Source organism: Serinus canaria, chromosome 2 (genome assembly GCF_022539315.1).
Source record: "Serinus canaria isolate serCan28SL12 chromosome 2, serCan2020, whole genome shotgun sequence".
Lineage (NCBI taxonomy): Eukaryota > Metazoa > Chordata > Aves > Passeriformes > Fringillidae > Serinus > Serinus canaria.
Genome location: NC_066315.1, coordinates 93733252 through 93751989, shown reverse-complemented (window position 1 = coordinate 93751989; position 18738 = coordinate 93733252). Strand labels below are relative to the sequence as shown.

Below are 18738 nucleotides of genomic sequence, written 5' to 3'. Positions count from 1 at the left end.
CAGGGACTCCCTCACTTGGGACATCCGGGGTGAGGAGTTGGAGTTCCTCAGAGACCTCATTGAGGAGGTGGTGGGAGAGGGCAGCTGGTCCATGCGAGGCTCTCCAGGGAGCTCCCACTCACGAGATGCTCTCTTGCTTATGTGAGCACTATCCAAAATTAACTGAGGCACTGTGCCTTTCCTCAAAGCCTGTGTATTCCTGTGCCTGGTTATGTGAGAATGAACAGCATGGAGGTTCCCATCCTTCTGTCTTCACTGAAGGACTTGGTAATTTGACACTGGACCTCTTAACCCAGCTGTCTTTTGTAGGAACTTCAAAATTTCCTTCCCCACGTGGAAGAGTTGGAAAGAGACTGTTAGTGTCAATGAATTCAGCATCATTGCCCCACCAGCCCCCTTGCTGCTGTGTTACTGTGGAAGAAGACCATTTGGCTCCAAATGACTAACAGGATTCTTTAAAAAAAAAAAAGTTATTGAGACTATACCTGAGGTTTGTGTTACTACTTCTTGATGACCTTCCATGTGGCCTTTATGGACTGAGATTTCTGTGCATGTTAGTACATGCTGAGTAAAAATATTGCTGTGAAATGATAAACCGTATCTATCGGTAATAGGGCAAAATCCTAGCTTCTGTTAAAAAAAAAAAGGCTAAAAGGAGGGCATTTATACACTTTTAATGAGTATTGAGCTTGCCAAAATCTCTCAAATTGGTCCAGAGGTTTAGAATGAAGAATTATCATTTAAAGACGAACAATGTGAGTTCTGCTGCAATTTCAGCAGCAATCCCCAGACCTGTTTTCTTTATGCCATGAAAACTTTAGAAACATAAACAGTGCTGAATTGCCACTGGTACTGAATAATTTGGCTTTTATTGTTGCCTGCACTCTTCTTGTGTTCAAGAAAATAATTTAATACTTATTAGTAAATAGAAGGTAACTAAAGATGACTGTGACCTAGTCTGTTGAAAATTTCTCAGTACCTTTAATTTGTTAGTAAATTAAATGTATTTTATTTAAGCAGAATCATATATACAGTATATTAACTTTTTTTTCCAGGCAATCTTTACTCAGCACAGAAAGGCCAGATGTATGGGAATTGTAAAAAATCAGGATATGCATAAAAACTGTTCAAGTGCATAAAGCAGCCCCATCTGGAAGACATCTAACAGAAATGAAGTTGTACAAAACCATTCCATTGATAATAAAGCTAATTTTTATGGGTCTGACAAGTATGTAATTATGTTCAGTGGTGCTTTTCAGATTTTATCACAGTCAATAAACCGCAGTGGTAATTTCATTCCCATTTGACATATTTACATGGAAACATTTGATTGGAGGAATTAGTAACCCTGAAAGCCTTGATAGATATGTTTTAATGATCTGTGACCTCCGCAGTCCCTCATCTGTTTATTGTTGCAACAGGCGAGAAGTCGTTCCTCTGTGACCTTTGTGGCTTTGCCGGCGGGACGCGTCATGCCCTCACCAAGCATCGGCGGCAGCACACAGGTCAGTAAAGCTGTCTTTACTCTTCTGGGTTTTCCCCAGCAAGGCAGTCCCTCTGCACTGGGCAGTAACACAAGTCAAATAGCATGTTACAGCACAAATAAGACATAGGCTCATTGTTTGCTTTGCTGTTTCTCGTTTTTGTGAAATCGCTGTGCCCAGGCTCTGCATCGAGTCTGTTAGCTGGGAGTTTGAATAATGGCTTGGGGGTGAGTGCTGGGTATTTTTTGGTGGGTTTGGGTTTTTTGTTTTTTTTTTTTTCTGAAGGAAGTAGAATTGTGAAGACTGGCTTTCTTCTTTCGATGAATGCTAAGTCTACTAATTTTTTTTTTTCAAGGCCCAAATAGATTACCTACTGTGAAGATTTTGCAAGAGACTGCTAGAATGTCCCTGGGTGAAAATTAGAGACTACATATAAATTAATCCATTTTTTTGGACTGAAGCATAGTTTAAAGCTAGTGTTGTTTCAGTTGCCCTTTTGTAATTTGAAGATAGTTTGTAATTAATAGGTGCAACTTTAAGAGTTACCACATGGCTGGCATGTAAAGCAAGATTTCTCTCCCAGAATTAGTAAAGCTTTCCTACCACATGGTTGTAAAATTTTAATATCAGACAAAATTAAATTGGTTCTTAGTTTCAGAAGACCAGAAAAAGTGTAAGTATTAAACATTTATTAATACATTCTACCTTAATTGTGCTTTTTAGTAGTTCCTTGTAAGTGTTTAATTATTTGAATAGATTTTGTTCAAACAGACATACAAGGGTTGCTGTTTAAGCCACTGTAGTTTTTTTGTTTTACTGATTATCATGAGGATAATGTAATATCATCAGAATTACAGTGTGAGTTAAGTGACCATTGTCTAATGTACAGTGGAAAGAAATAGCTAACAAATGAGAAGCTGTAGTTGTTACATCATGAATTTTCCATGGATTTTGTAAAGGAATCACAGTGGGAGATTTTATTATGTCCCTGTATAAACTAATCTTCATTCAGGACATAGACCATCTAAATGCGTAATTTCCTGGAGAGCAGCTACTCTCTTTCTTGAGAGCCTGAAGCCATTCTTCCCACCCTGTTTTTAGTTTATTTAAAGCAACCATATTTGGAGGAGATTCTGATGCTTTCAGAAAGGTAGGATTTTCAGTGCTAGTCTTGAAACAAATAAGTTCTAAAAAAATGTATGTGTATTCAAGGCCAGAATTTGCTTGCAAGTCTTGTTAGTAATCCTAATTTCATAATTTTTTTTTCTAATAACAAGAAACATAAATTTGTGAAAGAATATTGCCACAGTCAGTTCCCATTCGCTGCTGGAATTTTGTATTTTTTAAATGACCAATAAAAGTAATTTAGTAAATATAATAAATTATCTTATTATTACACTCTGATAACGTGAGCAGTCATAACTACTGGAATAGAAGCTGTATGCTTCAGTTGTAATTAAAGTTTCCATTTTTCTGGAGCTTTGAAGAATTTTCACATGTTGGCACAAGTTTAACAAATGTGGGCTAAGAAATTGATTAATTAATTATTTAATTCTTTAGGAAAAATAAATCATTGTTATCAAGAGGATAGGAAATACCTTTTGTTTTTCATTGCCCTGCCATGTGACACATTGGGATCTTGCATATATCTAGGACTCATAGTCAGTGCAGCCACACAAATGGCAAACAGTTCTTTCAGGATGGGGATACAGAAGAAATGCAAATTCTTGTATTTACCCATCTTGTCTGTATCTATGACGTGAATGCAGATCTAGTTTCTCAGAAAAGTAAGCTTTTATCATCAAATATATATGTGTGTGTGTGAGTGTATATATATATATACATATATATATATATATATAGTATCATTAGGCCACCAGTCAAATGGAAATCTGTTTTATTTCTTGATTTATGTGCAAAATTAGGCGAAAATATGGTGTACTGGTGAAAAGCCATGCAGGTTTTTGAAGGCATTTTTGCCCTTCTTTTGCCAGTGTGGTAGAGGTTTCTTGTTCTATGATCACAGGGATTTACAGGTTATAGATCATGAAGCTTGCATCTAGCAAGCATAACTTTATATTTTATGTCAGGACTGGAGGCTCGTTATTACTTTGCTATTAACTTTATACTATATAGGACAGTATCTCAGAGGCAGAGGGATCTATCTTTTTGGCATTTATCTGCCTCTGTGGCACAAACAATCAGAGATGATTCTTTAGCAGAAAAATTATCTGTACCTTCTATTTGTTTCAAGGAGAATGACACAATCCACCTTTGCTAACATTGTGGAACTTACATGGGTTCCATTGTGTTTTCATCCAGTGCTGAACTTTATCTCAGTCATTAGCTGCATGCATGCCTCCTTGTACTCTTTTTTTTACTTTTTTTTTTTTCTCTGTCTCCAGTTGGCACAATTTTCCCAAAGCAGAATGCCAAAGCCAATTACAATCAGGTTGGAAAGGGAAAGGTATCAAAAATACTCTAAATGGCTTAAATAATTCCCTACTGTAATACAAGCTGTCAAGGCGGCTGACACAGAACATCTTCCAATGCAAAATTTACTTCTATCACCTTTCAGAGGCCCACAGTTCAAGGGCAAATGAACAAATCCTCATATGTAGTTAAGGAGCCTTAACCAACTTAACAAGTCTCCTCTCGTCCTGTCCTCAAAGCCTGAGATGTCCCAAGACCTCAGAGAAATGTTCAGCTGCTTGTAGATATTTGACACAAGTGAAGCCTTGGCTGTAGGACCAGCCACTTAGACTTTTGATACTCTTTATTCTGGTATTTCTTACTCTGTTCTTCTCTTTTTAGATGAGATTCTTTCTTTGTACCTGGAGAAATGCCTTTATCTTTTGAAAGGTGCATTTTCTTTGGAAATATTTAAGGCAACATGAAGTATAACTTGGTGTGAAAAAAGCTGACCCTTGGTCACTCTTGCAGCAAAATATGCAGACCAGTTTGGTAAATAGGATGTTATCCCCTGAAGAGATATTTCTGTTTTAAATGAAAAGAAGTACAGGAACGTTAAATTGAAAGGAAAAGCCCTTAATTTTAAAACTTGATAAACTTTAGTACTTAATATATTTGTAAACGTGATGCATCTGCATAAAGATTTCCTTGATATAGGCCATCTCAACTGTAAAGGAGGAACAAATAATATGACCTATCAAGAGATTCCTGGTGTTTTACCAGTTGATGTTTTTCTTCTGTTTCAAATACATTGTGTCTGTAATGATGACCTGGTCCTGTGAGAAACATACACTTTGGACAGAGAATAAGTGAAGTTGTTGGATGATTTTGTCCAGGGAAGATGTTCCAACATTATTTTATGACCTGAGTGCACCTTCTTCCAGTTGTATTCTGCAAGAATCTGTCTCTGGTATTCTGAAAGTCTTTCACTGACGATGTAAATATCCATGAAGCTTCTGTTTTGTGAATTGAAGCAGGCTTAAGGAGTGGTCCAGAGTTTGACCAGAATTTTATCACACTGAAAGAAATACTTACATCTCTGTCTGCCAAATGCTTTACAGTAGGCACTTGAGGCTGCCTAGGCTGTGATAAACTGTCTTAAGAAATTTGGACCACAGTATAAGCAGGTGCTGTGTGGTAAATAAGGGGTAGTTTTTGGTGCTACAGGAACATAGATGCCATAGTTCTGGTGTCTCAACAAGGCTTTGAAGAAAAAATTTTGTGTTTTGAGTCATCCTGAAGCAAGTTTTTTGATTCTTATTTTGTTCCAGTAAGAACACCTTCCTGAAGATATTTTTTTCTGGATTTAGAATAAGTTGAATTGCAGAAAGAATTAATCAATTACCTAAATTTTGTAACAAAAAAGGGTAAATAACCTCTAAATCAGCCACAAAAAATAAACACGCACACACATACAAGAAGCGTATAATATCAGATAATTTAAATATTTTGCCTTAATTGTGATCAACTAGGAAGAAAAAACAAGCAAGGGTAATTATTTCTGGCTTGAAATGAAAACATGCAAACAATTCATCATTTTAAAATGTCTATTCTTTATGTTCTTGCTCTTACGTTTCTGCTCACCTCCTTGTTTGCCCGTTCTTCTACATGTTTCCCAGAAAACTTACATGTTGTGCTTTAGTAGCTGGCTCAGTCCCACAGTGCTGATCAGTCACAGCCTGTGTTCTCTTGCATGAAATCTCTTTTTTAATGTTGGTTAGTACTCCTGTAAATTGCAAAACCCAATCCTCATCTTCTACACATCAACAGTCTGCATTTGCTTTCCATGTGTTGGTTGTGGTGGGATCTTCCTAGACTTGATAGAAGTACATCACAGTAGTAAAGTGTTAGTGGGTAAGTACACTTACTGTGCACTGCCCTGGCAGACACCATGAACCTATGGAACTGCTTAAGGAGATTGTGTCTTTGTTCAAGTATTTTCATGCATTTTTGAAGATGGTAGCTTATATTGTACAGAGCACTGTTTGTATGATTGCTTCTGCTCACTCATCTCAAGACATTTATAGGTCAATGTAATAAAGAAAGAAGATTTAATAATATATGTGTTTTTATCCAGATGAGTGACTCACTTTGTGTTTCTATTTCTCATGTGAACTGCTCTTTGACTTTAATGTGTAGTTACATTACTCAGCATTGAATTTATATGTATAATGTAGCTTCTTCCCTTCAACTTCCCCACCACAGCTTAAAAAAATTTTCATGTTGAATACCACAGGAAATGCAGCAGAGTAAGAAAACTTCTTGCTCTTTTCAGCAAGAGATGAAATTTGAAGAGGATCTTTGTTGTTTTCCCTTTTCTATTTACACCAACATTTACAGCAGATTGGCAAATTGATTATAGCAAAACTTAGACCAGCAAAGGCACCAAAAACCTGAATTTTTAAAACTTTCTCCCTACCTAAGAGAAATTGTCCAGTAGCAAGAGAAAAAGAGAAAACTGAAGTTACTGGTTAGCAGCAGCTTTTATATACTAGTGCTTCCTATGAAGTGGCCCTTTTGTCATTTTCTTCCCCAATTTTTGATTGTTGAAGCTCAAATTTTCCATGTCAGGTGACTTAACCAGCAGATGCACTTCAGAAGTTGGTGGAAGCCTTGTCAAAAATGCAAAGCCATTTATTTTGTAATCCCATGATCAGGAAATGTGGCTTTTTAAAAGTGCTTGTGTTAAAAATAAAGTAAACCCCCACAGAATGGTTCCTTGATCTTGAAATGTGTATCCTTCATTTTTGTTCCTCCACGGACCTTGTTGACCTCTGAATATTTTGGGGCACTTATGGTTTTTTTCATGGGGCTTGTAATTGACAAAGGTAGAGATGGTGAAAGACAAATAAGTCTTCTGTAGTGATAATAGGTGGGGGATGATTTAATTTTTTTATGTTTATTGATCTTTAAATATAATAGATTTTGTCTTTATAGTTATGGATACACTATTTTAAAGTTATTACATACTGTTGTTTTAAAAAATACTGTCAATACTGATATTTTTATTTGTGTAATTTTTATTTTGTATAAATTAGAACCTTGACAGGGGGTGAACAAGAGTCCTCTTGGAATTTTTAATGGCAGCCTATATTAAAAGAATTATGTTTATTGCCTGAAATGTCTGGGGGCAAGAAGGGTGGAGGGAAAACTGGGACACAAAGACCAATGAGAAGCATCCGGGCCCATAGATAGGGAAGACAAAAAATTCTTAAATCAGTGGGTCTGTGGAAAGCTTTAATAAATAAACAAATAAATAGAAGTATTCCTGCTGCTAATATGCTCTTCAATATCACCCAACCCAAAGAAATACCTGGTTGTCTTTTAGGTTTTTTCCAACTGTACTAATTAAACTGTTTTTTTTCCATAAAAATACTGTTTCTTACGTACAGCTGCTAAGAATTACAGGCTGTGCTAGGCTGTCTTTTTTCTTCTCCATTTAGTTGTTTTTTGTTGTGTGATACTGCTGTGATGTATTTTCTGTCAGGTGAGATTTACACATAGTCTACTTGACAGGAGCAGTTAGCCACAAGGATTTCCTAAGGAGAAACTTCCTGGAGCAGTGGGCAAGGATTACCATTTTTCTTACAGTCACGACAGAATTTGCAAGCCCTCCTGGCTTCAATGGGCCCTCACTCAGCTGTCAGCCTCACTGGCCCTGCCCTGACACAGCAGCAGACCTTTATTTGATCTGTCCTCCCCTGAATGGCAAACTAAAAATCTCCTTTCAGTTCAGATCTGCCTTTTTCTTTTTTTTTTTTCAAGGGGGCAAGTTGGCAAGGTTCTAGTGCATTTTAAATGAAAGCAGTTAAAATAAGTATGTATGTTATCTAAAATACCTGTGGCTTAACTACTTAGGCTTGAAAATGTTGCTATCTTCTTTAATGCTAGGTGATAAAATAAATCAGAAGGGGAAATCTTCAGTTCAAGAACAGGTTACGTTGCTAGGGAGTCTATGGCCTCCCAGAGAGTTTAATTGAAGCAGCAGCCACTACCATGCGAGCTGCTGGGAGAATCAGCTTCTCCAGAGCAGAGTGTCAGGGTCTGACAAGAAAACCCCATTTGGGGCATGAAAGACATCCTTTCCAGCAGTCTCAATTTGTCCAGCATGGAGGCTTCGGCTTTGTGTCCTGCCCCTTCACCTTTCCTTGTCCCATGAAACAATAAATGAAAAACATTGGCTGGTATTCTCTGCCACAGCTGCTAAAAGCAATTATTCCAACTCTTTATGGAGCTTTCAGAAGCTGCTCTGTTCTCTTTCCATCCAGCATTAGGGGTTTTTCAGGCCTTGAGGGCCTTGCACATCTTTTTCCCTTGGGAAGAAGAAGCCCAACAATCTCTGAGACTGAAAAATGCGTATTTCTCTCTGTTCTCAGAATTCTGGCAATGTCTATTTCAAAATCTTCAGTCTCCTGCTATAAACAGCTTCAAAAATTAGTCTTGGAGGCATGGCTGTTTGGGAGTGGCCATTTGTTGCTGATTGCAGAAGACCACTTGTACTGATAGGTTTGTGCTAGTGGTGTGTCTTCTGTCAGTCTGAAAAACTTCACATTATACCTGCTAATAGGCTTATGGTTCAATTTGAAACTGTCTGTCCTAGATCTCTGAACAGTCTTCAAAGTACATGTCTGTTTCTAGCAGTTTTATCCATCCCTGATTTATTCTTAAGTCAGGGATGTTGATTCCTTATGTAGTTTTTAGATAAATACATTGGAAGGCGTGCACACTGCAGTGAAGATAACATAAGTTAGGAATTGGCTTTTAGCTTCTCCATACAAAAGAAAACCTCTTTCCTCCCTAAATGGTAACTGCTCTTAAGCCCCAAGGAATGTTTCTGTGACAACCAGTTGGAAAAATGGGATGTAGGTGTTTTAACTAGTCATCACAGGGTATTTGTCATGAGGTTTTTGTCTTAGTATCTTCTAAGGCGTAGACCCCTCCAGTAGAAGGAAAAGTACTCTTTTCACATAGAAACTTAGACACTGAAGATTTTTACTTTTTATCAATTAGCAGTCCTCTAGAAATTTTCCTTGCAGCTCTATATTCATCATGGATTGAATTAAGTAATCTGAAAATATTGTCCTAGTCAAAGTTTAGTAGTTGGTGTTTGTTTGTTTGTTTTATTTTCATTAACCTTTCAAGTCCTTCTGCTGAAAATTGGCCTACTGTTCAGAAAATTCACAAGGGCAGAAGACTAAGAGACAAGATAGGGGGAGTGGAGCAGAGAGTCCTGGTTCATATTCTCAGTCCCAGTTTATTTATGTTATTTAAAGGATAACATTAAAAATTTAGGTTGGAGATGGAAACAGAGACACTTTTCACCTGGAGATGTTCCTTTCTGAGCATATGCTGAATACAAGCATCAGTGTGATTTTTCACCTTCTGCCTCCCCCTGTGTTGCTTTTAGGGGCTGTTCTTGGCCCAGATTGAGGAGAAGATGTGGTGTGAGACAAATGCCTGTCACCTGGTTAGGGTATTTTCATAGAGTAAGGCCCAGTAACAAGGTTACTGTGTTTCAGTGCTGTTCTTTCTCTTCCTTTTTGCTGCTGTGTAATTCCCTGTGGGAAGTCAGTTTGATACTGATGTGTTTCTGTCATAGTTTGCAGTTAATGCATTGTATTTGCAAATTTATGTTGTATTTGTGTTTGCTGTATATATACATGGGCTAAAAGCTGTCTCAAGGGATATGCCAGAAATCTGGGTTTGTCTTCCTTTTCTGTAGATGAAAACTGATAATCTTCTCTTGTCACTTTCTAGGAGAGAAACCATTCAAATGTGATGAGTGTAACTTTGCTTCCACAACACAATCGCATCTGACACGACATAAGCGTGTCCATACTGGAGAAAAGCCTTACAGATGTCCCTGGTGTGACTACAGGTAATGAGTCATTAACTAAAGCATGATGAGAGAAGGGTTAAGGTGATCAGATGAGGTTCATTTGAAGTCACCAATAAAAATATATTGCCATTAAAACACCATCAGGGCAGCAGTAATTACATATTAAATTAGGAGCTAAATTTAAAAACTTAGTCTTCAGTATTTAGGTGTTACTTTATAAAGAAAAACAAATGATGGGAAACCTTTTAGTGGTAACACTACGGTGCTAATGTTGAGTGTTTGTTTCACAGCTGCTCCAGTGTCTGTTTGAATTCTCTGTGGTGGGGCTGCTTATCTACATTGCCTTTTCAAATCACTTGCGGGTTTGAAATTTTTCTTGGTTGAGTTGCTACCATTTCACCAAGAAAAGAAAAGTTCTATAAAAGGCTTACCAGCCTAAATACTCACCAGACACTTACTAGAACTGGAAACAACTCAAGGTAATTACAGTTCTTCAGAGTCTTGTTGCTCTGCTCCAGTTTTCCTTTTACTTGCTTGCCAGGATAAAAGTTGGCCATAGGGTTGGTCGCAGGGCAAAGCCTCCCATGTTACACCACTAAAACCCATCCCCATGTTAGGGCAGTTGGTTAAATTTTAAAAGAATCACATTGAACAGTGAAGTTTACTTCTGGTGCTTATCACCTGTGTCTTTGGTTCATTATAGACTACTTATTAAATGATCTCATGTTGCATCTTAAGTGCATCTTTACTCTTAAAGACACATCTTCTACATTCTTGAATACTTTTAATACCTTGCAGTGAGGTGGCTGGTCTATGTGTACCATAAAGGAATCCATAGAAGGATTTTATGGGCAATTTGCAAAGGTTGATGTTCAAAAAGTTTTTAAAAATCAGCATTATATTTGATAAATGGCATATGATTAGATGTATGTGTTGTGATGCATGCACACAAGAGGGGAAAGTTAAACATTTGATTATACCCCTTTAGCATTTTTTATTTTCTTTTCATGATGAACATACAACTGTAATGATCCTTTAGCATAAGTTTTAATGTAGTTTCCTAAAGCAAGGCTATATAATGAAGCCTATCTGCTCTCATAATACCTGTTTTCATGCTATTTTTGAGCTGCTTTACAGAAAACTCCTGTACAGAAAGCTTCTGCAGTGGTCACAGATTTTCTGTACAAAACTTCTCATTGTAGTGTTTTGTTTGTGTGGGGCAAATGTTCTGTGAACTCTTCTTTACTGAGCACCCATTAAATCACACTCTAGAGCTGCAGAGAACTGAATTTGATAGCCTCAGGGGGAGGGGGCTGTGTTTCTGTGCTGCTACCTTAAGGGTTGCACTGCTTCTTTGTAAGTAGAAGTGGTTTTGTCAGCTTCAGTAAGTCATCTAGGAATTAGAGGTAGTTTTCATTTGTCAGAGCAGTTGTGTTAAAAGGTCTGTGTTGAGTGAAGTGAGAGCATATAAGCATTAGTGTGACATGATGTGCTGCACAGAAGGTAAGAGAAGTGCTGTCTTTAATGCTGTGTGTTTTAGGACACTTAATCTTGTGGTCATCCACTTTAACCGAATCATCCCAATTGGCAGGAATAGTCTTATTACAGGGCTAGGAAATGAGAGTGGGCTACAGTGGGTTTGAGATCCTAGGCTTGAAGAGCCAAGAGACTAGGAGTGTTGTAGATGTGAATCAGTTTGGGGTTTGTTACACACATCCAATGAGTGGATGCACTTCCCTTGCTCAGGATGACAAAATGCATAACCCAGTGTTCTGTTGAGTGAAAGACAGATCATTTTACTTTGGATAAAGAGTTTTCTGCATGGGATATCAATTCCAAGAAACAGCAAGTTTTTTTAAGAGTATTTTATAATACTGGAGGTTATTAGAGAATATGCAAGCATAGCATATTTTATCAGGATTAACAAGAAATATCTGGGCATGCCCTGCTTTTATATTATTGAAAAATAAATGCTTCATGACAATAGCATGTTAGTTTCCATCCTTCACAGGCCAATTTTGACCTAACCTTTGGAGACTGATCTCTACAGATACCAGCTGATGAAGCTTTGATTCTGCAGGAAATATGTTCCAAGCTCAGCTGAAAAACATCTGGTAGGGATGCAGGAACCAGAGCTATGCTGCTGCTGCTGTAAGTTCATAGAAGCAGCAAGGCACTCCATGTAGCTGCAGAGGAGCCCTTAGAGGGGCTGCTGTATTTATTAGCTCAGCAGTCCTGCTTGTGCCTGCCAGTTTCCACAGTCCTGGGATATTAGCCAGCCTTGTTGGCAAGTAAATGTTCTGCTCTCTATCCACCTCTCTCTTCATTTTAAACTACAATTTTAAGGGAATCACATGTTGCCTCCTTGTCAAGTCACACAGTATTTCTCTTTTAAAGGAAAGTTATTAGCAACTCTGTAAATGATATTGTTTGCACCAGTTCAGCAGATGGTATGTAGTCTTGCAAGTGTCACATAGAGAAAATGTTAAAATGAAGATTTTAAAATCTGCTGATCTAGTGCTAAAATTCACCCCTAAGTCTAGTGGTTGAGGTCTCATTGTGGTGCTGTGAGCTTGCCCCTTGCACTGTAAGTTCATCCAGACTATTTCATATGTTGCTGTTTAGTGTTGCTTGGCAACTGCAGACTCTTTAATGAGCCTTGTACTTTCAAGGAGGTGAATATTCCTCTGTTTGTGTTGGGATATGGAGGAAAGTATTGTAAGTCCTAATATAAATTTTACTTTCATTGATAACTAATCACTGTTCTATAAAGTAGTTTGAGACACTTGAATTAAAACAGTGGCTAAGTACAAGATATTTAAACTATTCCCATTCAGCTGATTGGTGCTCAGAGTATTCTTGGAGATTCTTGACTTCAAGCTTTTCAATTCATCAGCCTGAAATTGTGAGTTATCATCCTGCAAAAATTCTTGCCAGTCTAGTGAGTGAAAGGCTAGATAACCCTGGCTAGAAGTACAGAAAAAGGGCTATTGGAAGAAACTAATCTGAATTTAGGAACTGTTATAAACTTTATAAACTGAAGTGAAATCCTCTGTATGGTACTATGGGGAAAAGAGTGATTCTGGCTGCATGGAACAGAAAAGGCAATTTATTCCCTATATAGCACACAGCATGAGACATTCTTTTTTTAACTAGAAAAAGACATGAATGGATGTGGCTTTCTGAAGGGAATGCTAAACTAACTTAGCATTTTTAGCTCACAAATTTTAAATTCTCTATGGTATGCATATGCTTATAGTTGTACTTCAGTATTCTTGTGAAAAATGTTCCCTTCCATCTCTAGTTCTTGTACCGTGACCACTTGATATTTATTTTTGTCTAAATCTTTTGTATTCTAGTGACAAAGAAATTGACATCTGCTTTTCGATACAGTAGTATGCAAGTTCTAGTTCAATTATAATTTGAAATTATGTTTTCAGTCTAGTTTTAAAATTCCTTTAGAAGGAAGCAAAATATAATATTCATACACACAAACGTTTACTTGTGTTTTTGGTTACATATTTTTCACATTTGGTTTTTCAATTTAGGTTTTTCCCTGTTTAGATAAAAATATGCATGATTTTCCTTTGCATTTACTTTTTCAAATCACACAGCATGTCTCTCCATTCTTAAGTCAATGTGCTTTGTCATACAAAAATATTCATTCACCCTTAATTAATGTTCAACCTAATTTTATAATACAGAATTGGTCTCACAGGGGCCTGCACTACCATTACTTATGCAATGCTTATTTTATATTTCCTAGTCATTTAAAAAAGATGTGTTATGTGACTGAACTTTTCAGATGACACCATCCTGGAGTAAGACTGACAACAATACTGTTTGCATTTAGTAATGGGCACAGTAAGCACTGAAGAGCTGTATAACATCCTGAAAATGAACAGTACCTGTGACACAGGTCTCTAAATCTGTTGGCTGTATAGTCTGTGGACAGGCTTTCTAAACCTGCAGCATAGTTAGGTACCTGAATTTAACCTGATTGCAGAAGTGAAAAATTCCCCTAAGTCTGATGTTGACAATGAAAGATGCAATATACAGCATTTTCAGATCTAAACTGGTTTCGTGCTTGTGTCTAAGAAATGGAAATCTCATTTATTTATATGTAAGGTTTCAAATTTAACTCCCATTTGTTCTGACTGTCTCTATAACTGCTACAACTTCTCAGGCAATTTATGCTCATGGTGTGTGTGAGGGGGATGTTTCAGTGAAAGGGATCTGAGTTACATGGAGGGGGGCTTGCAAAAGGCAGAAACCTGCTTTTCTCACATGATCAAATTTGTTGGATTACAGTGCTTGGGAGAAGCACTGGTGTAGTTTTGTGATGCAGAAGGAGTATTGCTACTACTTTGACCACAAGAGTGTGGGACTGATATTATGTTAATGTGCTTCAGGCCATCCCTCTGCTGTGATTAAAGAAAATAATTTTCAGTTGTCTAGGACTCCCCTGTATGGTTCATTTTGCACAGAGTACCCATGGTGGTGAGGGAAAGAAGGCAATGTGCAGGAGTGTTCTTTAGTCATAGATAAGAAGGTGGAGAAGTCGGATAAAACAAACAGCCAGACCAGCAAAACAGCATGCATTCCTTTCTATAAAGTATATGACTTGTGAAGGATGTCTTACAAGACTGAGAATAAATAGCATACATTTTTAATATAATTATGTAAGCTAAAATAAATATTTTACATTTATTATGCATAATAAAATAATTAGACAACATTCTGTAAGGGATTATGGCATCTGAAATTCCAACTGCAGACGGATTCATTGCATTTTTTCAGCAGCAGCAGCAGCATGACTTAGGAGGAGTTACTCCACAGGGGCTACTTTTCTTTTTTTGGACAGCATCCCTAGGGAGTTCCTATTTCTGTCTGACTTACAGTGTCTGTTCATAGGTTGTAAAGACTAGTTTATAATACACTCCAGGATTTGCACCTAAGTCATAAGAATGTGCAAAGTAAGTGTTTTCTCTCTGTTTTGGTGAATTCAATAACTTTTAGGTATGATGGCATCAGCTGTGCACTATTTCCTTGTTGCATCAAGGATAACTAGGGACTACTTTACAGATGAGGTAACAGTACCTACTAATTCATAGCAAAACTGAAAGGCTGTTAAGGCAAATTCTACATAAAATGATGAAAACAGTTTATTTATCATTAAAACATTAATCAATATGCTCTTTGTAACCAGTGAAATTTAATATGCCTGTATAGGAAATAACTAGGTAATACAGCTGTGTAGGCTGATGAGGATTCCAGGTGTCAACCAGCATTGCACTGTGGGAGAACACTTTTATATATATACATCACAAAAGAAGAATTGGAAAAAAATGGTGCATATACTTTGTACAAATACAAAGTTGTTAAGGAAAATAAAGCATGTATGTTATAGAGCGAACAGGGCCTTCGGGAAGTACTCCAGCTTCTGTTGTGCTCAGCAGCAGGAGTTGAGGATATCCAGTACCTTGTGCTAGGAGACTTATAAACAAATGAAGCTAGAAGTTTAGAGAGACATTCTGTCAGTGCATGGGCACAGATCCCAGATGAAAACTCAGAATATTATTCCCCCTTTAGTTTTTAATAAACATTCAGATAAGTTGTTTGGAAATATTTCTACTAATCTGGAATTAAATATGCTGTAGCTTTTAAGTCCTTAAAAGAAAAATAATCTGAAATAGAATTTAAATATAGTTGCAAAAACACTTTAATAATTCCAGCGAATGCATGGCATACAGAACAATGGTCAGCATTATTCCCTTTTGTAATATTTCTGTGGCTTAATAAAACCTCTCATATTCACCTAAGTTATAGCAGTTCTGTTGTGAACTCAGAATAAAAATATGCAGTGTTGCAGTAGCATCAATGCAGATCAGCTATCAGGTTAACCAGCTTAAGCAGATGGAATTCCTAACACTCGGAACGGCAGAGCACACAGGTAGTGATGCGATCCATGCTCCAAAGTGTCTGTGCTGTCTGCACTGACTGAGGAATTGTGTCTCTGTAGTTTTGGACAATCCTTGGTGGCAGTGTAGGAAAGAACTTGGGCTTCCTCTCAAAGCTGTCCCTGTCCAATGTCACTGCATGGAGTGCTTATGAGAATGTGTGTACGAGGAAGCAGGATTGTTCCTTGGGAAAGATGGGTGCACAAGCACACACATGTGCATTGGCGTGTGTTGACTCAGTGACTGTGGTCCATTGGGAAGTTGCCTTGTTAAGAGGCCTTGGTAGAGCATGAAATACTGTCAGCATTTTTTGAGGTCCTCCACATTCTGTATTTGCAATTAAATGCATAGTGAATGCACTCTGCTTGGTGGAAGGTAGTACGGACTTTTACTAATTTTAATGATTAATACTTGTTAAGGAAATTCATCAATAATTCTATGAACCTTGGTACCTGGTACCACTTTTGTTGTTTTGGGGTTTCTTTCTTTTTATTTATTTATTTATGTATTTTATTTATTTATTCATTTTTTCTTAGAGATTGGGGTTTTTCCCCCTATTGCCACTCTATGAAAGAGGAATTAAAATATGCCTTTTTAACTCCATGGGTTTGAGATTCTCATGCTAACACTGAACTTGGCACTTTAAGGTGATGCAGTTGCAAACACTGATAATACAATTTTAGTCTCATTTTAGGTTGAGTCCTTTGAAGGACAAAATTTTAAGGGATCTATTTAAGCCTAAATGCTGTGCTAAATTACTCAAAGGAGACTGCTGAGTTTAATGTTACTGAGACTTGAAGCTATTTCGATATCAATGTAAAAATGAATATCTGGTTTCAGCATCTCTTTGTTACAGCCTCTCTTGATTGTAGGCCAGCACTCTGTAAATTGTTCACACTTTGATTTAAGATCTGAAAAAACATTGTCAGTCTCCTGATTTCTTTCAATAGCCACTGTCTTTCCCTTACTGTTCAATCTGGGCTTTGTCCCTAAATGTTTCTGAGGCAGCCCCTTCCCTGCTGAACTGATGCTGTTTTTTCTGAATCAGTGTCCAAGACACTTAACCCAAAACCTTGAAGTATTTGGTGTCTAGGAAATATGAATAAGACCACTTCATGCAGTGGACAGTTTAATGTAACTAATGTATTCTTTTATCACATTTTATCTTCTCTCTGTCCTCACACTTGTTTTTTTGCTATCATATGTAGTCATCACTGTCTCATCTACTCCTCTCTCTTAAAGAGCATAAATACGTTATCATAAATACATGTATATTTATATTTAATATATACTTAATTCATATTTATCAATCTAAAACACCAGCATATTATTCAAATTAAAACAATCCTAAGTATTTTGTATTTTGATAGTAAATAAAATTTTAGTATTAACCTCAAGATGAACAGCAATGCTATGGTCTTAATATAGTATGTAGTAGCAAAAAAACCTGTAATTTCCTATTCCTACAGTTCTTCTGATAAAAAGTGCAGTGAAGATCTTTTATGACTACAAATAAACTTCCATTTGTTACAATGGTTTGATCTAAAAATAATCATTGGCATCATAGCTTAATTAATGTGAACCTTTTGTGTAAAGCATATTTTTAAAAATATTAAAACAACTGTATATGTTTTCTTTGTTCTTGCCTGGTAGCAGAGAGAAAAATAATTAATTTGTTTGTTTCTTTTGCCATTCCTTAATCCCCAATCCAGTCATTATAAAAGGGCCAAAGCTATCTTTGGAGGTGAGGAAAGCTACAAGGAAATAATATATTATATTATTATTATTATTATTATTATTATTATTATTATTATTATTATTATTATTATTATTATTATTATTATTATTATTATTATTATTATTATTATTATGTATTATGTATTATTATTATTGCTGATAGCTACCATCTAACTATGTGGCAGGTAGCTAGCAATCTGAAATTACTTTGGTAGCATTAGCATTACAGGTGTCCAAGATGAAATTGATAGACACGAGCCTGTTGTGTTGTGTGAGGTTTGTTCTCCAGGCTATATGGCTACCACCCTGTAAATAAGTTCCTGTGTTAATGCTGTCTTGTGACAACTTTCCTTCTTCCTCCTTCACATGTGACATACAAAACAGATTAAATCTGGGGGAGTCACAGAAAGCAAGTTCTGTTCTGAAGTCCCAGAAAGAGGTATACTCTAGTGCAAAGGGAAGAAAGGGAAAGGTTTTTTCTGTTTAAAGTCTGATGAAAAGGAAATAAAGAAAAGAATTGCTGAATAGCAAGTAAAATAGGGAAAGAAAAGAGCTTTTGTGTTAGAGAAAAGCTTGCCACTTAGATACTTTTAATGCACTAGAAATGGTGAGCAATTTTCCAGATAAATTTGGCATTGTTAGAAATTCCCGATTTATTAAAGTTAAATAAAATTCCTTGTGCATTCCAGCAGAGTTGCACTTGTCTCTGTACCAGCTTCTGCCCAAGTTCTCCTGGAGAGGTATGTTGGGGCACTTTGGGACCTCCGGTACTAGAGCCTCTGTCACCACCCCGCGGTTCCTCTATTCCAGGGTGGGCTCAACACACCAGGCTGGCACCTCTGCAGTGCGGCTGGAGGGTGTCTGCCAGGCAGCACTATGGTGGGACTGAGGCTCTGGAGCAGCATCAGCACCTGGGGTTTGGAAGTCTGGTGCTCCTGGCCACCCTCTTCCCAGTGTTTTGGGTTACCCCTATGGGCTGAAAGCTCGTCTCTGAGAACCTCAGATTTCTGCTTTGGAGAGAGAGTCTTTAGACATTTGGGAGCTCAGAATTCCGATGATGTTGCTTTGATCCTGTGGCTTCAAAGTTGCTTCTTAGTGTTGGCCAGGGGAGAGCTTGTCTCAAGGTTTGCATTGTTGCCTATTCTCCTTCCTGAGCAGCTGGGAGGAGGTGGTGCATTCTCCATAGGAAAATGTGGCATAAGGAAGACAGGCCATTTGGTATACAACAGCTCACCATCCCTAAAAC

At 37.3% G+C, this 18738-nt stretch overlaps 1 protein-coding gene across 3 annotated transcripts in view; it reads left to right on the top strand.

The window, feature by feature from the left end:
• The window catches only part of ZNF407 (zinc finger protein 407), a 335275-nt gene that overhangs the window by 199564 nt on the left and 116973 nt on the right, over positions 1-18738 (top strand). For all 3 annotated transcript variants that reach the window (XM_050970660.1, XM_050970659.1, XM_050970661.1), the window contains 2 exons: positions 1422-1505; positions 9714-9834. In XM_050970660.1, the coding sequence (XP_050826617.1) occupies positions 1422-1505; positions 9714-9834 (205 nt within the window). The remainder of the gene's footprint in view (positions 1-1421; positions 1506-9713; positions 9835-18738) is intronic.